The sequence below is a fragment of the Glycine max genome, chromosome 16 (genome assembly GCF_000004515.6).
Source record: "Glycine max cultivar Williams 82 chromosome 16, Glycine_max_v4.0, whole genome shotgun sequence".
NCBI lineage: Eukaryota > Viridiplantae > Streptophyta > Magnoliopsida > Fabales > Fabaceae > Glycine > Glycine max.
In genome coordinates, this window is record NC_038252.2 from 32,242,067 (window position 1) to 32,261,663 (window position 19,597).

General features: G+C 27.9%; 3 protein-coding genes across 4 annotated transcripts; all 3 read right to left on the minus strand.

Moving 5' to 3' along the window:
* Nucleotides 1-3,211: 3,211 nt before the first annotated feature.
* LOC100791731 (UPF0481 protein At3g47200) lies at nt 3,212-5,027 on the minus strand. Its single transcript, XM_014769192.2, has one exon. It carries the CDS (start codon nt 4,934-4,936, stop codon nt 3,620-3,622), a length of 1,317 nt encoding a protein of 438 aa, XP_014624678.1. The 5' UTR covers nt 4,937-5,027; the 3' UTR covers nt 3,212-3,619.
* A 5,105-nt stretch (nt 5,028-10,132) lies between these two features.
* Nucleotides 10,133-14,498, minus strand: LOC100792254 (UPF0481 protein At3g47200). Of its 2 annotated transcripts, none has more exons than XM_041010531.1 (3): nt 14,293-14,498; nt 10,519-14,193; nt 10,133-10,326 (listed from the first exon to the last, which is right to left on the minus strand). In XM_041010531.1, the coding sequence occupies exons 2-3, from the start codon at nt 11,824-11,826 to the stop codon at nt 10,303-10,305; spliced, it is 1,332 nt and encodes a 443-aa protein (XP_040866465.1). In that variant the 5' UTR covers nt 11,827-14,193; nt 14,293-14,498; the 3' UTR covers nt 10,133-10,302. The 2 variants fall into 2 exon arrangements, with proteins under 2 accessions (XP_040866465.1, XP_003548089.2); XM_003548041.4 differs by having other exon boundaries at nt 10,519-11,838; nt 14,293-14,497.
* A 3,890-nt stretch (nt 14,499-18,388) lies between these two features.
* On the minus strand, nt 18,389-18,979 carry LOC102668684 (putative UPF0481 protein At3g02645). The gene has a single exon (XM_006599939.1). The coding sequence runs from the start codon at nt 18,977-18,979 to the stop codon at nt 18,389-18,391; it is 591 nt and encodes a 196-aa protein (XP_006600002.1).
* Nucleotides 18,980-19,597: the final 618 nt, after the last annotated feature.

Here is a 19,597-nt window from a genome sequence, read left to right on the forward strand (position 1 = left end):
AAAAGCATGCACCCAATAGAAATTATCTTAATTGGTTCCTTGAACAAAATGAAGCAAACAATAAAATATAATTCCAAAATTGGGGATAATTCATTTAAAGATACATCACCAAAATTGGATAGAAACCATTAAAGGGAGACTTAATTAACACACATGTTTTTTAAAGTTTGATGATTAAAATGATCAATATAAAAGTATAAGATTATAATCAAATTTTACCGAAAATATAAAAATTGAAAATATATTTTATCAAAATAAAAAAAAAAAAATTAGAAGGAGAGACACTTCAAAATTATCGTTAATGCTACAAGAAGATACATGTCTGACCATATATATATATATATGTATGTATGAATTGAAATGAAAAATATAATGACTATTTAACTAAATAGAGCAAAAAGGAGGAAAAGGAACTGATGCTCAAATTGTAGAGGAATATATAAGATTAATCTTCAGCAATTCACCATGTCTGATTGATCTCATTTTTCCGGAATAATGCTTCCAGTAGTTCTTCAAAGTCAACACCATCATGTATGGGTAGAATTCGAAAGCTGTGATTACTTGCTCTTTGTTAATATATTTAGTCAATGATAATATTATTGTATGTTCTTTCCGGCTGGATTAATGTATGATTCAATTGTCGAACAATTGGCTCTTAGTATAGCTATAATAAATTGCAGCTGTCGCATGCATTCAAATATAATATGACAGACATATGTCATGAGATGTAATTAATAATTTTTTTAAAATTATAAGGTATAACGCAATTTGGATAAGAAATACAAAATAAATGTAATATTGACATAGAAACAAAATATATAAAAAAAATATTGATCAATGTTCCAAACGAGAATATTAACTATTGTAAATGTTGTCCAATAATTTTAACGTTTTAGTTATTTACTCATATATTTAGTACATTTTTATTAAATAAAATACAAGTATTTAATTAATCAATTATATTATTTTTGTTTTTTTTACATATTCACTCTTGAAAGAAAAAACTCTATTAACATGATTGTATAATTTAGATCCCTTAAAATTTTGTAATACACATTTGGTTTCTCAAATTTTTATAATTTACCAATTTTACTCTACTATTAGTGTGTTGTCTATTTTTAACAAAAAATATGTTGACATGATATGTTAATGATGACATAAATCATATGGAGATTAGAATATATATTCATGTGTTTGTTAGAAGTTAAAGACTTAACTCATTTTTAAGAATTTATTTTTTACGTGTTTCTTCATCATCCTATTCACATATAAAGGAACAGCAATCTTACATGTTTGAGATCGATCATTTCTCTTTTTTTCTTATTCAACGTCATTTATTTATTTATTAATATTTTTATTTTTAAATTAAAATAAATTTAAAAATTCCCAAGAATTAAAATTATGTACCAAATATTTTTTTTTAACTAAAGTGATTTATTTCATATTTTAATAACCATATAATATTGGTTAAATTAGTTTGTTGGATCTCTATTTTATTTTTTAGGTTTGATATGCTTTTTTAATTTTTTTTATTCAATTTAATTCTCTAATTTTTTAAATTATTTTAATTTGATGGTGCTGGTTAAATTGATCAAATGAAATTAAGAAACCTTACTTTATATAGTATTTTAAAATCCCTTAGTAACGTCACAAAACACATATTTAGATGGTAGAATTTAGAGGACAGAATGAGTCAAATTATCTAAGATATTTAGATTATACTGATTTTGGAATATATAGTTACTTTGTTTATTTGTCAAATGGATTATAATTTAATTATTAATATGCTTCCCTTTAACTTGCAAATCTATTCTACTTACCATAAAGAAATCAAGCTAAGCTATGTTAGTTTGATGACGAATACTTCGTGAGAAAAATATATATTCTTGCTGGGAGCAGAGTGAAAACTCCATGTTAATACCACTTCAAATTGTTTGATTTTAGTTTAACTTAGTACGTAATAATTCAAGCGTGATGTGAAAGATAAAATTGAACAAATAATACCATCCAGAGCATATTTTGCTTCAAATTTGCCGTTGATGTAAAATTTAATCTACAAAAATTAAATTGAAAAATTTTAACTAAATTTATTGAGGCATTAAAATGATATGTTTCTACATGATGAGAAACAATTTGAATGACATTGAAGTTGTGTTGGATCAGCATGCTAGGTGTCATTGGTGGTGTTTATATAGAGTCATGCATAGATGAGTCACACAGTAAAGGTTGAATGATCAATAACTATTAGATACAAGTTGAATTGAATAGGAGAGGGTGCTTACGCAGAACCACGCCAATCCACCGATGCATGCACCAGTGCCAAGACCAAAAGCATATGCAGGGTGAGAAGGACAAAAAAAAAACTAAAGTAACTCACACACCTTGCCATAAAAACTATAGTACAATTTATTAGGTAGTATAAGACTGTTAAGTATCTATGATCTTAATTAATCTTCATACAATATATATTTAAGTTTTTCAAGGTTATCAAATTAGGATTTGAATTGTGAATTGTTGAGCTAATGAATAATTACTTCAAATATCAATGGTCAATGCAAAAAAAATATACAAATAAATAAATAAAATAACTTAAACAGAAGTATTGCAGAAGAAAATTATTAGTTATATGAGTTTTATGAAGCCTTTATTTTATAAGAAAGAAAATGAAGCAATTGAATAACTATATAGAACATATGTGTTCAATGAGTGAATGACAAATAAAGTAGTGAAATAAAGTAGTGAAAATAAGTTCAGAAAGTATTTCTTTAAGTTTTTTTTCATGCTAAAATTTAAGCTTATATATCTTATCAGTTTTTTCATGAGAAATGGTGAAAGTAGAAAGAGAAAGAAAAAAATTAATGAATCATTGAATTGTATGATTCGTATTGAAGATATGAAATTGCATAGATTCATTCATATATTGTGAGATGTGAAGTTATATAATACGAATAAATAACTGAATCATATTGAATTGTAATATTTGAATTGTGCGTGAAATTGTAAGATTACAATTACTATAGCAATAACATATAGTAAAACAATATACATACATACATAAGGATGCCTTTGAACCCGTTGTGCCCAACCAAACACGGTAAGATATATTAATTGATTCAAAATGTACAAGTTTTTTTTTTTTACAAGCATTCAAAACGTACAAGAACGAAGGAAGACAATATATTTTGCTTGATTTATTTATTCCTAAGTTCCCCTTGGTTTGAATTATTGATTACTTTACATTAACACAAGCAAAATGACTATATCATTAATCCAAGTTCCGGGCTAGATAGAGTGGCATAGCACACAACTCCCATAGATTTTTCAGGGGCTTTTATTATTGAAGGGTCTCCCAAAATTAATGGAGATTGTGGAAATGGCTTGGTCCTGAAGGAGGAATAAAGCCTTTTAGAAGGAAATTGGAACCTTTACCTGAATCCATTAGCATCATAGAAGCTCCTTTTTTGTTATTTTCTTGCTCCATAGACTGAAAATTTGGTCGAGTTGCACACACACTGGTATTGTTTGCTAATAACTTATTATTTATCAGTTGTGACTCGGCTCGTTCGCTCACAATAGTTAAGTGTGTGTGTATATATATATAGATCATTTCTTACCTTAATTAAAACAGTGAGATTATTGAACATATAGTCTGAATCACTGTGAGCAAAAGAAGCACAACTGCAGCAACTGTAGATGCTATTGTCCAAGGAGCGTCGAAGTACTCGTTTATGAAGAGTCTGAACCTAGCCTTGTACTTGTTGCGAGGATTTTCATAGAATTCATTTAAGCTATTGCAGAGAGAGTAGTAGTGTGAATTGAAGTCTGGCATTGCAAGATTTGAGTCCAGATTGTTAACCATTGTAGCCACTTTATTAGCATCACCCATCCAATTGACAATAATTTTGTTATCAACTAGTACATTCACATCTTTTTCAGTGTTGATAACAAAATCTAGAATCACTAGGTATTGAGTAATGATGTTTGTATCATCTGAAAGGTGACATTCCTCAAATGCCAATATATTCCTGAAGAACATTTCTGAATTCTCAGTTATATTCAAGATTGGCATTGTCAAAACACCCTCACTAGAATAGGTCAAGTCAAGTAAGCATTCATTTTCATTTAGACTGACCTTGAATTTAAGACCTGCCTCCCGTAGTTGGCTTGCACTGTATACATGTTTTATTCCTTTGCATTCTTCTTCTTCTCTAAGAACAAACTTTGATGACGATATTATACTAGTTCTCATAAGATCGGTGAAGTGCTTTGGGGACTCTGTTGGACACGATGTTGTTCCATATCTCTCATGCTTCAAACAGTTGAAAGAAATCTGAAGAAAGGAGGGAAATTCCTGATTCATACCAGCGAGGTTGTACAGTTGTTCAAGAACAAAGAAAGGAAGCTGATTTTCTAGTAGTATCAAGTCGCTCCTAATTTGCATTCGCATCCAGTCTTTTAGCAACACAGGGTCCTTTCCCCGCCAATAGTTGTATCTATAGAGTCTCAAAAAAAGCTCAATTATGAAGCAAGCATCAATTAGAATCATCTTTAAGAAATCATCGCTGTTATATTTAATACGCACTGCATAACAACTTCGGATTTTGTCTTCCAACGCATGAAGTGTGACAACAAAGGTTCCCACAGGTACTTGGGTTCGATTTAGAAATGCCTTGAGATAGTTCACTTTAAGCTCTTCCATTGACTCAAAAATGCTGTCTTCATTTCCAGCGTAACATGCTTTGTGAAAATGGCCAATTGAAACAATTCGAGGTGTGTAGGCTTTGGGATTAGTTTCACGAATGTCTGGTGGTACTCTATAAATGCATTGCATATCGAATCCATACATTTCTGGAGGTTTCACATTTTGAAGCATGTTGGTTAATTTTGTCTCCAAACATTGTTGTTCATTCATTGTATCTCTTGATTGTCCTTCCATTTGGTTAAAATTCTGTAGCTTCGAGATTAATAGATCGACATTAATTGATAACGAACATGAAATTGGACCAAGGATAATATTGATAAATTTCGTTACAGTTTCCCTAGTTTTTTTAAGAGAGCAATAAAATTTCCCTAAGAGACAATAAAAAGGACTCAAACATTACAAAGGCTTTAAATGAAGGTAATAGATTTTGTTAAGTTATAAGGGTATACCACAATTATGTAAAACATACAAAATAAATGTATATTAGAATAATTTTTTAAAGAATAAAATGTCGACCAATGTTCCAAAATTAGAATATTAACTGCCGAAATATTGTCCAATAAGTTTAACTTTTCAGTTATTTTATCAGTCTTTACATTTTCATTTCCATTAATTATAAAACATGTAATTGCTCTTTTTTTTGTTTTTTATACACTCAATTTATATATATATGCTTTTTATATGTTTCAAAATAATATGAATTACTACTACTATTATCTTGTGAGTTATGTCCTTGTCTATACCCAATTCTCTAATTATTTTTACATTCTTTTAGGAGTAAATAATTATATATGTCAAAAAATAATAATTGCGTTCAAAATATGTGCTTTTATAATTTATACATGTCATAGAAAAGAAAAATAATAGCGGAAATAATATTAAAAAGTTTTTTTTGTTTCTTTAGAACTTATAAAGTTAGCTTTAATACAATGAGACACAAGAAATAACTGCAGTAAAAATCAACACCTAAATACGAAGTCAAGAGTTTAAATTGTAAAGTCACCACGTTGAAGAAAGTTATACCAAATTATCAGCTTGGAAATTACGTGAAAAATCAATATGCATTGAAAAAAATAAAAATTATAATTAAATAAATATTTAATTTTTTTGTCTCTAATAATGTTTTTTATTTATTTTAGTTCCCCTAAATTTTGGTCACATTTCGCGTGCCTTGATTTTATTTTTTTGGGCTCTTTTGTTTATATATATATATATATATATATATATATATATATATATATATATATATACACACACAAACACACTAAAGGAACCGCTAGCTGAGCCTAGTGATGATAATTTGGTTAGTATGAATAAAATGATAAGTTAAAATAACAATTTAACTATTATACAAAAAAAATATTTAAAATAACATGATCTTTATGTGTGCATGAAAAAAAAATTAGTAATTTATAATTAGATAATAATGTAGAATTATTTTAAGATTATCTAGTTCCTCTATGTATGATTTTCTCACATTTATTTTCATTTGAATACTCTCTTTTCATAAAAAGGTGAATTTCATAGCTTCTAACACGCATATAGGTGAATTCCAAGTAAACCGAACTTCAGAACATGAATTGAAACAAAGCACAATCAATCAAAACTAATACCAGTATAGAAATACACATATTCAGTGTGAAGTCACAGGGTCAAAGAAAACTCACTCAATTAGAACTTCAGAAGCAGAGTACAACAATCTCTTCTGTGCCTCTTTCAAGGACTCTTAATGCTTCTTTATTTTAATGAGTTTTCTGTTCCTTCTTATCATTTCTCTGCCTCTTTGCTTCCCTTTTACGTGCATGTCTATTTTTTTCATTGTTAATTGTTATTTATATTCTTGCTCCTTCTACCCTCCATTCTTTGCGTGTTCTGCACCTCTTCTCAAGTTCTGATGCTCGCTCTTTTTTCATTCGTATCAAATTTATCTATTTTCACTCTTTCTTTTGAACAAATTAACCAATTAACTTTGATTCCCAATCAAATTTACAACTCTCCCCATCTTCGGTAATAGCATATGCATAGTTTAAAAAAGGGTGAGTTTGATACTTACCCATTTCAATCTGTTATTTGTTCAGTAATATTTTCTAACTAATCAATGCACATGTCCTTTTTATTTATTTGACGTCAAAGTACTGGATTTCATTCCATCAAAGAAAAGGAATCATTTACATCTTTAGCAATAATAGAGTTCACGCCACGAGGCATTTCATCAATACATTTCCTGAAAATTTGAAGACAAGGAAGCAAGATTACGTGTTGCCTTCTATACGTGTCAAATTAAACTATTAATTATTTCAAGAGGAATGTCAGCTATAATACTTACTTTCTAACATTCTCTAATCGATTTCATTGAAATTTATTTAAAATTATTAAATTTCGGTGGATTCCACTTTTAAATCTTGATAAAGACCAAAATTAATGATTTTTTTTATAGATTTCAATGACTGAGTATTAAAAATAGAATGCACTAGTATTTATTTTATTAATGGGAAATATGAAAACACAATAACAAACTCTATAATAGATTAATAAATAACAGTCTCTTAAACTTGTAAGAATCTTGAGAAGCGCCAATGAAATATAGAAAGCAAAATAGAAATTAAGAAGAAGAAAAAAAAAAGAACAGAGACACAATTTGTTTAACGTACAAAATCTTTCAATGCAAAGGTAAAACACCAGGGGTCGTCCAGACTAAGAAATAATTCTACTTTAATCAATGAAGATATAAGAGAACCTCAAAACTTGCTACAATCTCAAATCAAACCAAACCTCCAATTAATATAATAGAAACAAAAAAAAACCCAAAATATATAACAAATAATGCGAAACACTTATCTCTATCTATAGATATCTTTTTCGTGATCCAACCTAACAATTTGAAGTATCATGCGCGTAGAACATGTTGTTCAAAAATCAATCCAATCCAACGGTAAAGGAATCCATAGTTGTAATATGAAAAATGCTCTTCAGCGGGTATTCAAAAAATCACAATGATTTTTCCTCTCCTTTTTCTCTTACCTATTTTTTCCTCTCAAATGAATCTCTCTTTAATGTGACCCCTCTTTACTTAAATAAGTGAAACATACGAATTTTCTCATTTGAATCTTTACTCCACATACTAAGAAAGCCGAAACTACATATAATCATCATTATTTGAGGCAAATAGCGCATCAATTTCTCAAACTACATATAATCAATTGTTGTTAATAAAAGCGAGTAGCAAAAAAGATCCCATCCTTGTGTCCAAATGTAAGCATATCCTAAAACTCGCACGACTTTGTGAACTATTTGGTAGTTCTTCCATTATTTCCTTAATTTTTCCTAGCTTGACATGGTGAAAGTAAATGGTATATCAAAAGTAATTCCATCGTGAAGGAATTGATAGAGAATTCCTTACTCACTTTGCTGCAAGTCAAATCTATGAAGAAAGGGGTTAACGTTTGAAAATCTGGAAATTCTTAAATGGCTCTCTTTTTTGCATTAGATAAGACTTTTTTTTCTGCAGTAAAAATAGTATTATAATTTAATTGTTTTGGTTCATGCCTTTACGTGCCTAAAAAATATAGCAGTTTCTGTTTTTATTATGTATTGTCACGACAGGGACTAAAACAAGTGAAGAAGAATATTTTATGGATCAAAATCAAAAGATAGGACTAAAAAAAGTGTCATATTTACAAGAATAAAAAACATATTTAGGTAATTATTTTATTACATTGCTGAAATGAATCCAATATTTGTACCATATATGTAGACAACTAATTAAGGAAATTTTTAGTTCGCCTTTTTTTGTTCTTGATTGTAGTTTATAGCTCTAGGTAATTGTTTGGTTAAAAATTTTAGATGTTAATTTATAGGGAATTATCATTTTTGGTTCATTATTTTTTAGAATTTTTTTTATATTGATAGGTTTAGTTTTAAAATTTTTATTTTAGTCCTTTATGTTTTTAAAAGTTTTATTTTGATACATTAAATTTTAAAATTTTTATTTTGGTTATTTATATTTTTTGAAACTTCTATTTTAATATTTTTTTTTTGTTTTCTGTAAAAAATATTAGTGTTATGTTAATCTTGGGTTTCTAGGCATTTGGATTTGGTATATGTGAGGGTATTGTTTTGTAATGGTAACTAGGAACACAAAAAAATTATTAGGTTTGACTTGTGAAAAAAATAAGTGGTTCAAACGTGATTTATTTATTTAAATGAGTTTAATTAAAAGTTAGGATTTGTTTTGTTTAAAAAAAAAAAGAAACTAAAGTTTACGCTTGATTTGTCTTATTTAAAAAAGTAAAGCTTAAATTCGGCTTGTCTTAGCTTATTCAATTCACTTATGACTTAATTTTCTTAATTTAAAAAAGAAATTATTAAATTATTTAACTTAATTAATTTAGTATTTAATAAAAATAGGTTATTAAACATGTAATATGATATGGTGAGACTTACGTGTGTGTGTATATATATAAACAAATTATTCATTAGTCGAACTTGAGAAGTTTACGAATATTTTGACTCATTTATGCTCTTAATTGTAACACTTTGATTCTCATCTTATTTTTATTAAATTTTTTTTTTCATTATTTCTAATCATCAATGTACTGGAAAACTTAAATTACGAGAGACACAATTAAGAATATTGAGTATATTCACTTATAATTTTTAATAATTTATTTGAAACAAAGTGAAACAATTGTTAAAATATTCAAAATACACTTAAAAGTAGTTATTATTAGGGAAAATTAATAGAAGTAATTAAAAGTTTGAGAAAAATACAATTCTAAGATTAAAATAGTAATCAGAATAATAAAATATAATTTAAGAATTTTGGGAATTAATTAAAATTCTTGTGTAAAATGATTAAAATATCCTTAATTGACTGCAAATGTAGAACCGTAGACTTTTTAACCAAAATAAAATTTAAGAAATACTCTACATTTTAATTTTAATTATAAAAATTATTTTAAGCTTAAAAATCTAAAAAATTCAACATCTAATTTTTTTAACTAAAGTGATTTATTTCAGATTTTCAATAACAATATAATCATGGCTAAATTAGTTTGTTGGTCCAATAATATATTTTTAGGTTTAATTTTGTTCTCTTACTGATCATGAATTCAATTTAATCATCTAATTTAGTGGTGATTTTAAATGGCTAAAAAATATACATTTAGATGGTTGGACAAAATTTGCATTACACAACCACTTGCATTGATTTTAAAAATCAAAGGATCAAATTCAACAAAAAAAAAGACTAAATCAAACTAATCTTAAAAATTAGAACATGAAATCAAATAAAAAAAGAGAAAAAAAAATTAATTTAACCTATAATATAAATAATATATAATATGTATCCATTAATAAATAAAATAATTATTAGGAAATGAAATCGAATACACAATAACAATAATAATAAGTAGCTATATATATAAAGCGTATACAAAATTAATACAGATCAATATAGAGAGTAAATAAAAGTTATATTGCAACAAATAATTAATGTTAAGAAGGATAGTAGAATTTTAATTATTTGATGAAAGAAAAGCAACAAGGTACTAAATCACATTACAGAAGTTTCCTTCCCCCAATTGACTTCCACTTCCCTGTTAACGGCCCAAATCCTCAGCTACCTGCGCATAACAAAACTTATTATTTATCAGTTGTGACTCGGCTCGTTCCCTCACAATAGTTAAGTATTGATATATATATATATATATATATATATATATATATATATATATATATATATATATATATATATATATATATATATATATATATATATATATATATATATATATATATATATCGTGATTTCTTACCTTAATTAAAACAGTGAGTTTATTGAACATATAGTCTGAATCAGTGGAGCAAAAGAGCACAATTGCAGCAACTGTAGATGCTATTTTCCAAGGAGTGTTGAAGTAATCGTGTTTGAAGATAGCCTTGTACTTGTTGCAAGGACTTTCATAGAAATCATTTAAGCTATTGCAGAGAGAGAAATACACTGGATTGAAACGTGGCATCCCAATATTTGAGCCCAGACTGTTAACCATTGTAGCCACTGCATTAGCATCACCCATCCAATTGACAATAATTTTCTTATCAACTAGTACATTCACATCTTTTTCAGTGTTGATAAGAAAATCTAGAATCTTTCGGTATTGAGTAATGATGTTTGTATCATCTGAAAGGTGACATTCCTCAAATGCCACTATATTCCTGAAGAACACTTCTGAATCGTCAGCTATATTCAAGATTGGCATTGTCAACACACCGTCACTAGAATAGGTCAAGTCAAGTAAGCATTCATTTTCATTTGGACTGACCTTGAATTTAAGACCTGCCTCCCGCAGTTGGCCTGCACTGTATACATGTTTTATTACTTTGCATTCTTCTTCTTTTCTAAGAACAAATTTTGATGATGATATTATGCTAGTTCTCATAAGATCGGTGAAGTGCTTTGGGGACTCTGTTGGGCACCATGTTCCACATCCCACACGCTTCAAGCAGTTGAAAGAAATATGAAGAAAGGAGGGAAATTCCTGATTCATACCAGCGAGGTTGTAAAGTTGTTTAAGAACAAAGAAAGGAAGCTGATTTTCTAGTAGTATCAAGTCGCTCTTAATTTGCATTCGCATCCAGTCTTTTAGCAACACAGGGTCCTTTCCCCGCCAATAGTTGTATCTATAGAGTCTCAAAAAAAGCTCAATTATGAAGCAACCATCAATGAGAATCATCTTTAAGAAATCATCGCTGTTATATTTAATACGCACTGCATAACAACTTCGAATTTTGTCTTCCAACGCTTGAAGTGTGACAACAAAGGTTCCCATAGGTATTTGGGTTCGATTTAGAAATGCCTTGAGATACTTCACTTTAAGCTCTTCCATTGACTCAAAAATGATGTCTTCCTTTCCAGCATCACGTGCTTTGTGTAAAGGGCCAATTGAAACAATTTGAGGTGTGTAAGCTTTGGGATTAGTTTCACGAATGACTGGTGGTACTCTATAAATGCATTGCATATCGAATGCATACATTTCTGGAGGTTGGACATTTTGAAGCTCGTTGGTTAATGTTGTCTTCAAACATTGTTGTTTACTTAATGAATCACTTATTTGTCCTTCCATTTGGGTAAAAGTCTGTTGTTATGAGATTCATAGACATCGATAACAAACATGAAGTTAGATAAGTATAATGTTAACAAATTTGGTTTAAATTTCCCCAGTTATGGAACCAAGAAGAGGCAAATTCAAAGGACTCAAATAAAATGTGACAGAGACATCGGGTGTAATATAATATGAAAATTCCAATAAATGAATTAAAAGGAGGTTTTTTCCTAGAGAGGATTGGGGTTGGGGTTGAAGGTTACTAACTCATATTTTCCATAGAGTCTTTAGTCTTTAGTCTTTAGTGAGTGTCATTTTGTTCCATGAAAGGTGTCGTATGATATTGGGCCACTAGGCCAGCAGCACACAACCACACAGCAACATAAAAATCGCATAACACACAAACACTTGAGGATTGGTTCGGTTTGGGCCATTTCCAAAATGATATGTTATTGTTGTTGGAATTGGTTCCAAATTTCTGGTCGGATCCCAAATTTAAGGTTATTAATCTCACAGTTAAGGCAAAATAATAGAATATCAATATATATATCAATAAAATTTTCTAAAATTAATATTTATATCAATATTGTAAATATAATAGATGATTTAATTTATCTAATTAATGAGACTTTCAACTTAGAATATATATATATATAAACGTGTAAGGGTGTAATACTATTTGTTTCCTCAAACTTTGACTTACTCATTTTCATTTGAATACTTTCTTACCATAAAGAGGTGAATTCATAGCTTCTAACACGCATATGGGATATTTTCCATGCTTTGATATAAGTGAACTATTTAACAAAATGTAACCACATGACATTAAACTCTTGATATTCATCATCCACATAAATATACCAATTTTTTAATTTTAGTTTATTTTTTAGAAGCCACACGTATAAAGAGCTGATATTGTTGTTGGAAATGACAACAAATTTCTGATGAGATCCCGAGTTTAAGGTTATTAGAGTATACCACAGTTAGGGAAATTAAAAACTGATAAAATTAAAATAATATTTAAATTAAAACATATAAAATAATAAAATCATCAATTTTTAGAAAAATAAAATATATAAAATTAATATAATATTTAAATTAAAACATATAAAAGAATGATTCAAACAACATTCATTTTTATAAAAGTAAATGTTAACATATTCCCGACAACATCAATGAAAATCGAATTTAAGAATTGTTCAAATAATATGTTTTTATAATAAAAATCGATTTAACATCTTTACAACATTATCAGTTTTTTAAAAAACGATGATAAGAATTGTTCAAACATCGTTGGTTTTTTATAAAAATTTATGTTAATATAGAAAGACAACATAAATTTTTAAAAATTAAATGTTAATAAACTTATATTATTTATAATTATGCCATCATATTTTCTTAACATCTATTTTTATAAAACTAAGAAAAAATCCATTCCAATTTCAATTATTTTTATAAGATAAAATCTATCTTATAAAAATAATTGAAAAATACATTAAAAAGATATGATATATGTGGTGTGGAAGTAGGTCAACATTTCTATTGGCAAATAGAAAATTTGAGGGCCAGCTTTATTTAAGAGAGAATGGGCAGTGAATCAAAGGCTTCCCTTTTCTTTCTTGGTTTTTTGGAATTAAGAGCTCTGAATCAATAAAAACTGAGAATATTGATCCACGAAAAAAAAAGGCAGAGCCTGCTTAACAACAACAAGAATAAGGACAATTCTTCTCTCTACGAAATTTCTGATACGCGAAATTTGAAAAAATCAGAAAACATAAAGAAAGTGACAAATATTTTTTAGTTTTAACTCTACAGAAATGGTTGCGTTAAAACACTATTATTTAGTAGTGAAAAACTGATAAAACTAATATAACATTTAAATTAAAAAATAAAATGATAAATCAATCAAATTTTCAAAAAAATAATTTTAACTATTGTAAATATAAAAATGATTTTATTTATATAATTAATGTGATATTTTAGGGATATAAATTTAAATAAAGAAAAATATAAACTTCATGTAGTTGTCGAAAAGATTGAGACTGAAATACATGTCTATAATAAAATGTGTGTTTAGTTTTATGTTGAAAGGTCTTCAAATAAATAACCTTGAATCAGAAGTTTCAGATTCTTATTTTTCTCAAGACGTGTATAAAAATGTGTGTTTTTTCAACCTAACTTAAACCAAACACATGTATCGCGCGGGTTACAATCATTTTTATTTTGAAGTGTCTGCTTCTCTTTTACTTTCAAATGATTTATCCCCAGTCTTGGAACAAGATTTATTGTTTTGCTTCATTTTGTTCAGGAAACTAAAATACTTCCTAGTCTGATTTTTGTTACCTTGTGTTACTTTTATTAAAACAAGAGTCAGGACTGTAAAGCTACCTGGTGAAGTTATAGAAAAAGATCGTCAAATATTCTTGTATGGATATAGGAATAAGAAAAGATAATAACTGACTATGGCAAAAAGGAGGAGAAGGGAACCTGATCGATGGTCAAATTGTTGAGGATTAATCTTCAGCAAGAAGCACAGATCCTCACTTCAGCAATTCAGCTACTGCTTCAGCATATTCATCTCATTTTGCTTGAATAAGGCTTCCTGCTTTATAGACATAAACCAACACCATGTATGACCGATATTCATTTATTATGTATTAATAAATGACATTGTCCCTCATGGATTACCCCAACTAATGAAACTGTACTATTCCAACTGTCACATTGGGTTGTAATTAACCATTGCTATAGATATAAACCAACACCATGACGTACCATGCCTTTTTCTTTTTAGGCAAAATAAAAAAATAAAAACAGAAATGTATTAGATAAAATGTACAAGGATACTTCAATCCTTTTACAAAATAGAAAATAACAAGTCAAGTGATAAAGGCTAAGGAAAGCAATTATTTTTCCTTAGGGTGAATTTGTTTAAATTTATAAAAGGTTTAATTACAGCTTTATTTATAGTTTTTAAACTTATTTCTTATAATCTTATAGTTAATAAATAGATTTTTTTAGTCCTTAAAATTTAATAAATAAATTTATTAATTTTTGAAGTTTATATTTTAATTCTCAACAAGTTTTGATCGTTAGATTTTTTTAATTCTATTAGTTAAAGAATTTTAACGACAAAGACTTTTTAAGAATTAAAATGTAAAATTTTGGAGACTAAAACATTCAATTATTAATTATAAAGACTAAAAATAATAAGTTTAAAAATTATATACACTAAATGAGTAATTAAACCTTCATAAAAAGATAGCTTTAAAAAACACTTTTTATATAGGTGTTTTTCAAGCATAAACAATTTAGACAAATACATTAAAAAAAACAAAAATACTTATTTAATCAAAATAAACACTTTTTTTAATAAATAAGTTTAAACAAACTAACCTTTAATGTTACATTAAAAAATTAAAATAATAATTTTTTTAAAATAATTTTTTTCTATTGCACGGTAATTATAATGAAAAGAAGGAAGTAAAATTTTGAAATGATTTCAGTATTTATTTAATTTATAGCAAATTAATCATTTTGAAAAGAAAGTTGTGGTTAATTTTTTTATTTTCAAGCAGGATTTTGAATACTAACCAAACAAGTATATTAGTGTAGTGAGAGAGCTGTAACTATGCAAGCATTTTAGGATCCTCATTCCTCAGTCTCATCTCCAATTTAACCATAGATAGAGTTGCGCTTGCTTTGCATTGGATTTTAACTCGTGGAACACATGGTAGGTCCTTAACCCCTACAATAATAGCACCAACAATAATTAAAATCAATTGTGACCACAAATTCATTCAATTGGACAATGTCTTTTACTGATATTTTAATAAAGTGCTGAGCTAAATAGCTAGCCAAGTTTTTGAATATTGACTCTACCATTGACTAATAATATTAATTGTTAATGGTAAACCGACACCCCTGTTAAAATCTAAAGCAAAGCGCACGCAATAATTGTATTTATGGTTAAATTGAATGTGAGATGCAAACTATCTGTTCTGCACGCTGCATTTCTAACTGCAGTATGAAATATCTCATATGTATCGTAGCAAAAGATAGAGAAAAAAGATCTTCATCATGTGTATGACTTTTGGTTATACAAGGTTTCTTCTAATGTGGGCACAAACTATTTTTGTTTAATTGGATTGTAAAATGTAAAGAGGGATAAGTTAGGAAAATAATTAAAAGAAAACAACAAAAATTAAGCTTAACTAAAGCATGATAATTTTTATGTTTTGATGGTGAAACTTTATTTGAAGAATTAAAAGTCTTTAGAGGACAATGGAATGAAAATCAAACTTATGATATTGTACGTTTTATTTGAAAATATTCAATTGTATTTCTAAATGTATGTACAACTTATAAAATAATTTAACTATTCACATTATCATTGTATCTACTAAAAGAATTTTATTAAAACTGAAATTATTAAAATTCTATTTTCGATCTACTATATTACAAAAGTATATTAAATAGTCTTTTATTTTCATTGAAAATAATACATGTACAACTTATAGAATAATTGATGTTTGGAATGTTGTTTTACTTATTGGTTAAAGTTTCAAAAGTTAAGGGCGAATCTGGTAAAGGGTCACAAGTCAAATATATGAAGAAAGGGATTAACGTTTCAAAATCTTGAAAATCTTATAGTGCAAGTAGCTTCAGAAATGGTCAGTGCCACCAAAATCTACGAATTCTAAACTCAATGTTGTGGGGTTTAGGGCAAAAAATTCATCTTCAAATAACAAAGAATCGGGTTTGTGAAATGGATTGCGGGCCATATTGTATCGTGTAGGAAGTAAATGGCTCTCGTTTTTGTATTAGATAAGATAAGATTTTTTTTCTGTAGTAGAAATAGTATTATAATTTAATTGTTTTAGTTCCTGCCTATATGTGCCTAAAAAATATAGCAGTTTCTGTTTTTATTATCTATTGTCACGGCAGGGACTAGAACAAGTGAAGAAGAATATTGTATGGATCAAATAAAAAGATAGGGACTAAAAACAAAAAATGTCAGATTTGTACCATATATGTAGATAAATAATTGAGAAATTTTTTAGTTCGCCTTTTTTGTTCTTGATTTTAGTTTGTAGCTCTACGTAATTGTTTGGTTAATAGTTTTAGATGTTAATTTTTAGGTAAAATGTCACTTATTTTTTAGTGTTTTTTCATTTAGGTTAGTTTAAAAAATTTATTTTGATCTTTCATTTTTTTTTCGAAAGTTTTATTTTGGTACACTAAATTTTAAAAGTTTTATTTGAGTAAATTAAAAAAAATTATTTTGATTATTTATATTTTTTGAAATTTTCATTTTGACACTTTCTTTCGTTTTCTGTTAAAAATGCTAGTATTTTTTCTCTGTTTTAAATTTTGGTAGAGCGTCAAATATAAGTAACGCTAAATTTTGGGATTATGGTGGTTTGAGCTTGGTAATATGAGGGTATTGTTGTGTAATTACAACTAGGGGTGTAAACCAATCGAGCTCAGATGAACACTAAAAATTTAGGCTTGACTTATTAAAAAAATGGGTGGCTCAAGCTTAGTTCATTTAAGGGAGCTTAATTAAGAGTTTGGATTGGCTTGTTAAAGTTTAAGCTTGGTTTGCCTTAGCTTATTTAATTTACTTATAACTTTGTTTTTTAATTTGAAAAAAAAATTATTTTAACTCAATTAATTTAGTATTTAATAAAACACGTTAATAGTAGATAATAACAATATCTATCTTGTTTTAACTAAGGTGATTTATTTCAGATTTTTAATAACAATATAATAATGATTAAATTAGTTTGTTGGCCCTCTAATTTGTTTTTTAGGTTTAATTTAGTTTTTAAATTTTTTTGAGATTTAATTTGATCTTTTAATTTTTAAAATTGACTTAATTTAATTCTATATTCTATATTAATCCTACGGTATTAATTAAGAAATTATACTATGTAGTTAAAATTACTTAGTAACGATTTTAAACTGTCACAAAATATATATTTAAATGATCAAATCAAATGTAAACGACAACATACAAATTAATATAACCTAAAGTGAATCAAATTAAGTTCAAATTGATTTAGACTGCGGAATCAAATTAAGTTTATTTTAAAAATTAATGATCAAATTCAACATACAAATTAAATTACTAAAGTGAATTAATTTTAAGAATTAAAATACTAAATTGAATCTAAAAAATAAATTAGAAAAAAAAACTAATATAACCTATAATATAAATGATATATATAAGTACCCATTAATTAAACAAATATTTTTTAGAAATTGAAATCATATACACAGCAATAATAATAAGTAACTATTATTTTTAATATAAAGCGTATACGCAATTAATACAGATCAATATAGAGAGTAAATTAAAGTTATACTGCAACAAATAATTAATGTTAAGAACCATATAGCAGAATCTTTATTATTTGATGAAAGAAAAGCAACAAGGTAGGAAATCACATTACAGAAGTTTCCTTCCCCCAATTGACTTCCCTCTCAACTCCTTATATATATATATATATATATATATATATATATATATATATATATATATATATATATATATATATATCATGATTTCTTACCTTAATTAAAACAGTGAGATTATTGAACATATAGTCTGAATCAATGTGAGCAAAAGAAGCACAATTGCGGCAACTGTAGATGCTATTTTCCAAGGAGTGTTGAAGTACTCGTGTATGAATATAGCCTTGTACTTGTTGCGAGGATTTTCATAGAAATCATTTAAGCTATTGCAGAGAGAGTCGTAGTGTGAATTGAAACGTGGCACTATAAGATTTGAGTCCAGATTGTTAACCATTGTAGGCACTTTGTTAGCATCATCCATCGAATTGACAATAATTTTCTTTTCAACTAATATGTTCACATCTTTTTCAGTGTTGATAAGAAAATCTAGAATCTTTTGGTATTGAGTAATGATGTTTGTATGATCTGAAAGGTGACAATGCTCAAATGCCACTATATTCCTGAAGAAGATTTCTGTATCGTCAGCTATATTCAAGATTGGCATTGTCAACACACCCTCATTGGAATAGGTCAAGTCAAGTAAGCATTCATTTTCATTTGGACTGACCTTGAATTTAAGATCTGCCTCCCGTAGTTGGCTTGCACTGTGAGAAAACGTGATATGTCGTGATGAAGAAGAAGACGCTGTATCCATAATGTAAAGATATCGTATTATGCAGAGAGAATCAAGACTCAGTTCTGGAAAAACAGAAATATGCATCATCCTTTCATTACGTAGGTTTGTCAATATATGTACATGAAGGATCTTTAGGTTAGTTGTAACTGATTATTCTAACTAACCTAACGATCTTAACTACTTCTTGTTAGATGCTGTTAATATCCCCCCCTCAAGCTGGGAATGGATATTTAACATTCCTAGCTTGTTACAAAGAGGCTGAAAGATAGTGGAAGGTAGAGCTTTGGTGAAAATATCCGCGAGTTGCAAGGAGGATGATACTGGGAGCAATTTGAGATGACCCGAGGTGACCTGTTGACGGACAACATGGCAATCGATCTCGATATGCTTTGTTCGTTCGTGAAAGACAGGATTGGTGGCAATCCGAATTGCTGAATGGTTGTCACAGTAAATGGTAGCTGGTTCAACAAATGTCATTCGAAAATCATGAAGAAGGTAAGTTAACCACTGAAGTTCACATGTGGTTGAGGCTAGGGCTCGATATTCAGCCTCCGACGAGCTTCGTGAAACGGTGGACTGCTTCTTAGATTGCCATGAAATAAGGGAAGAACCGAAATAAACGACGAAACCAGTGGT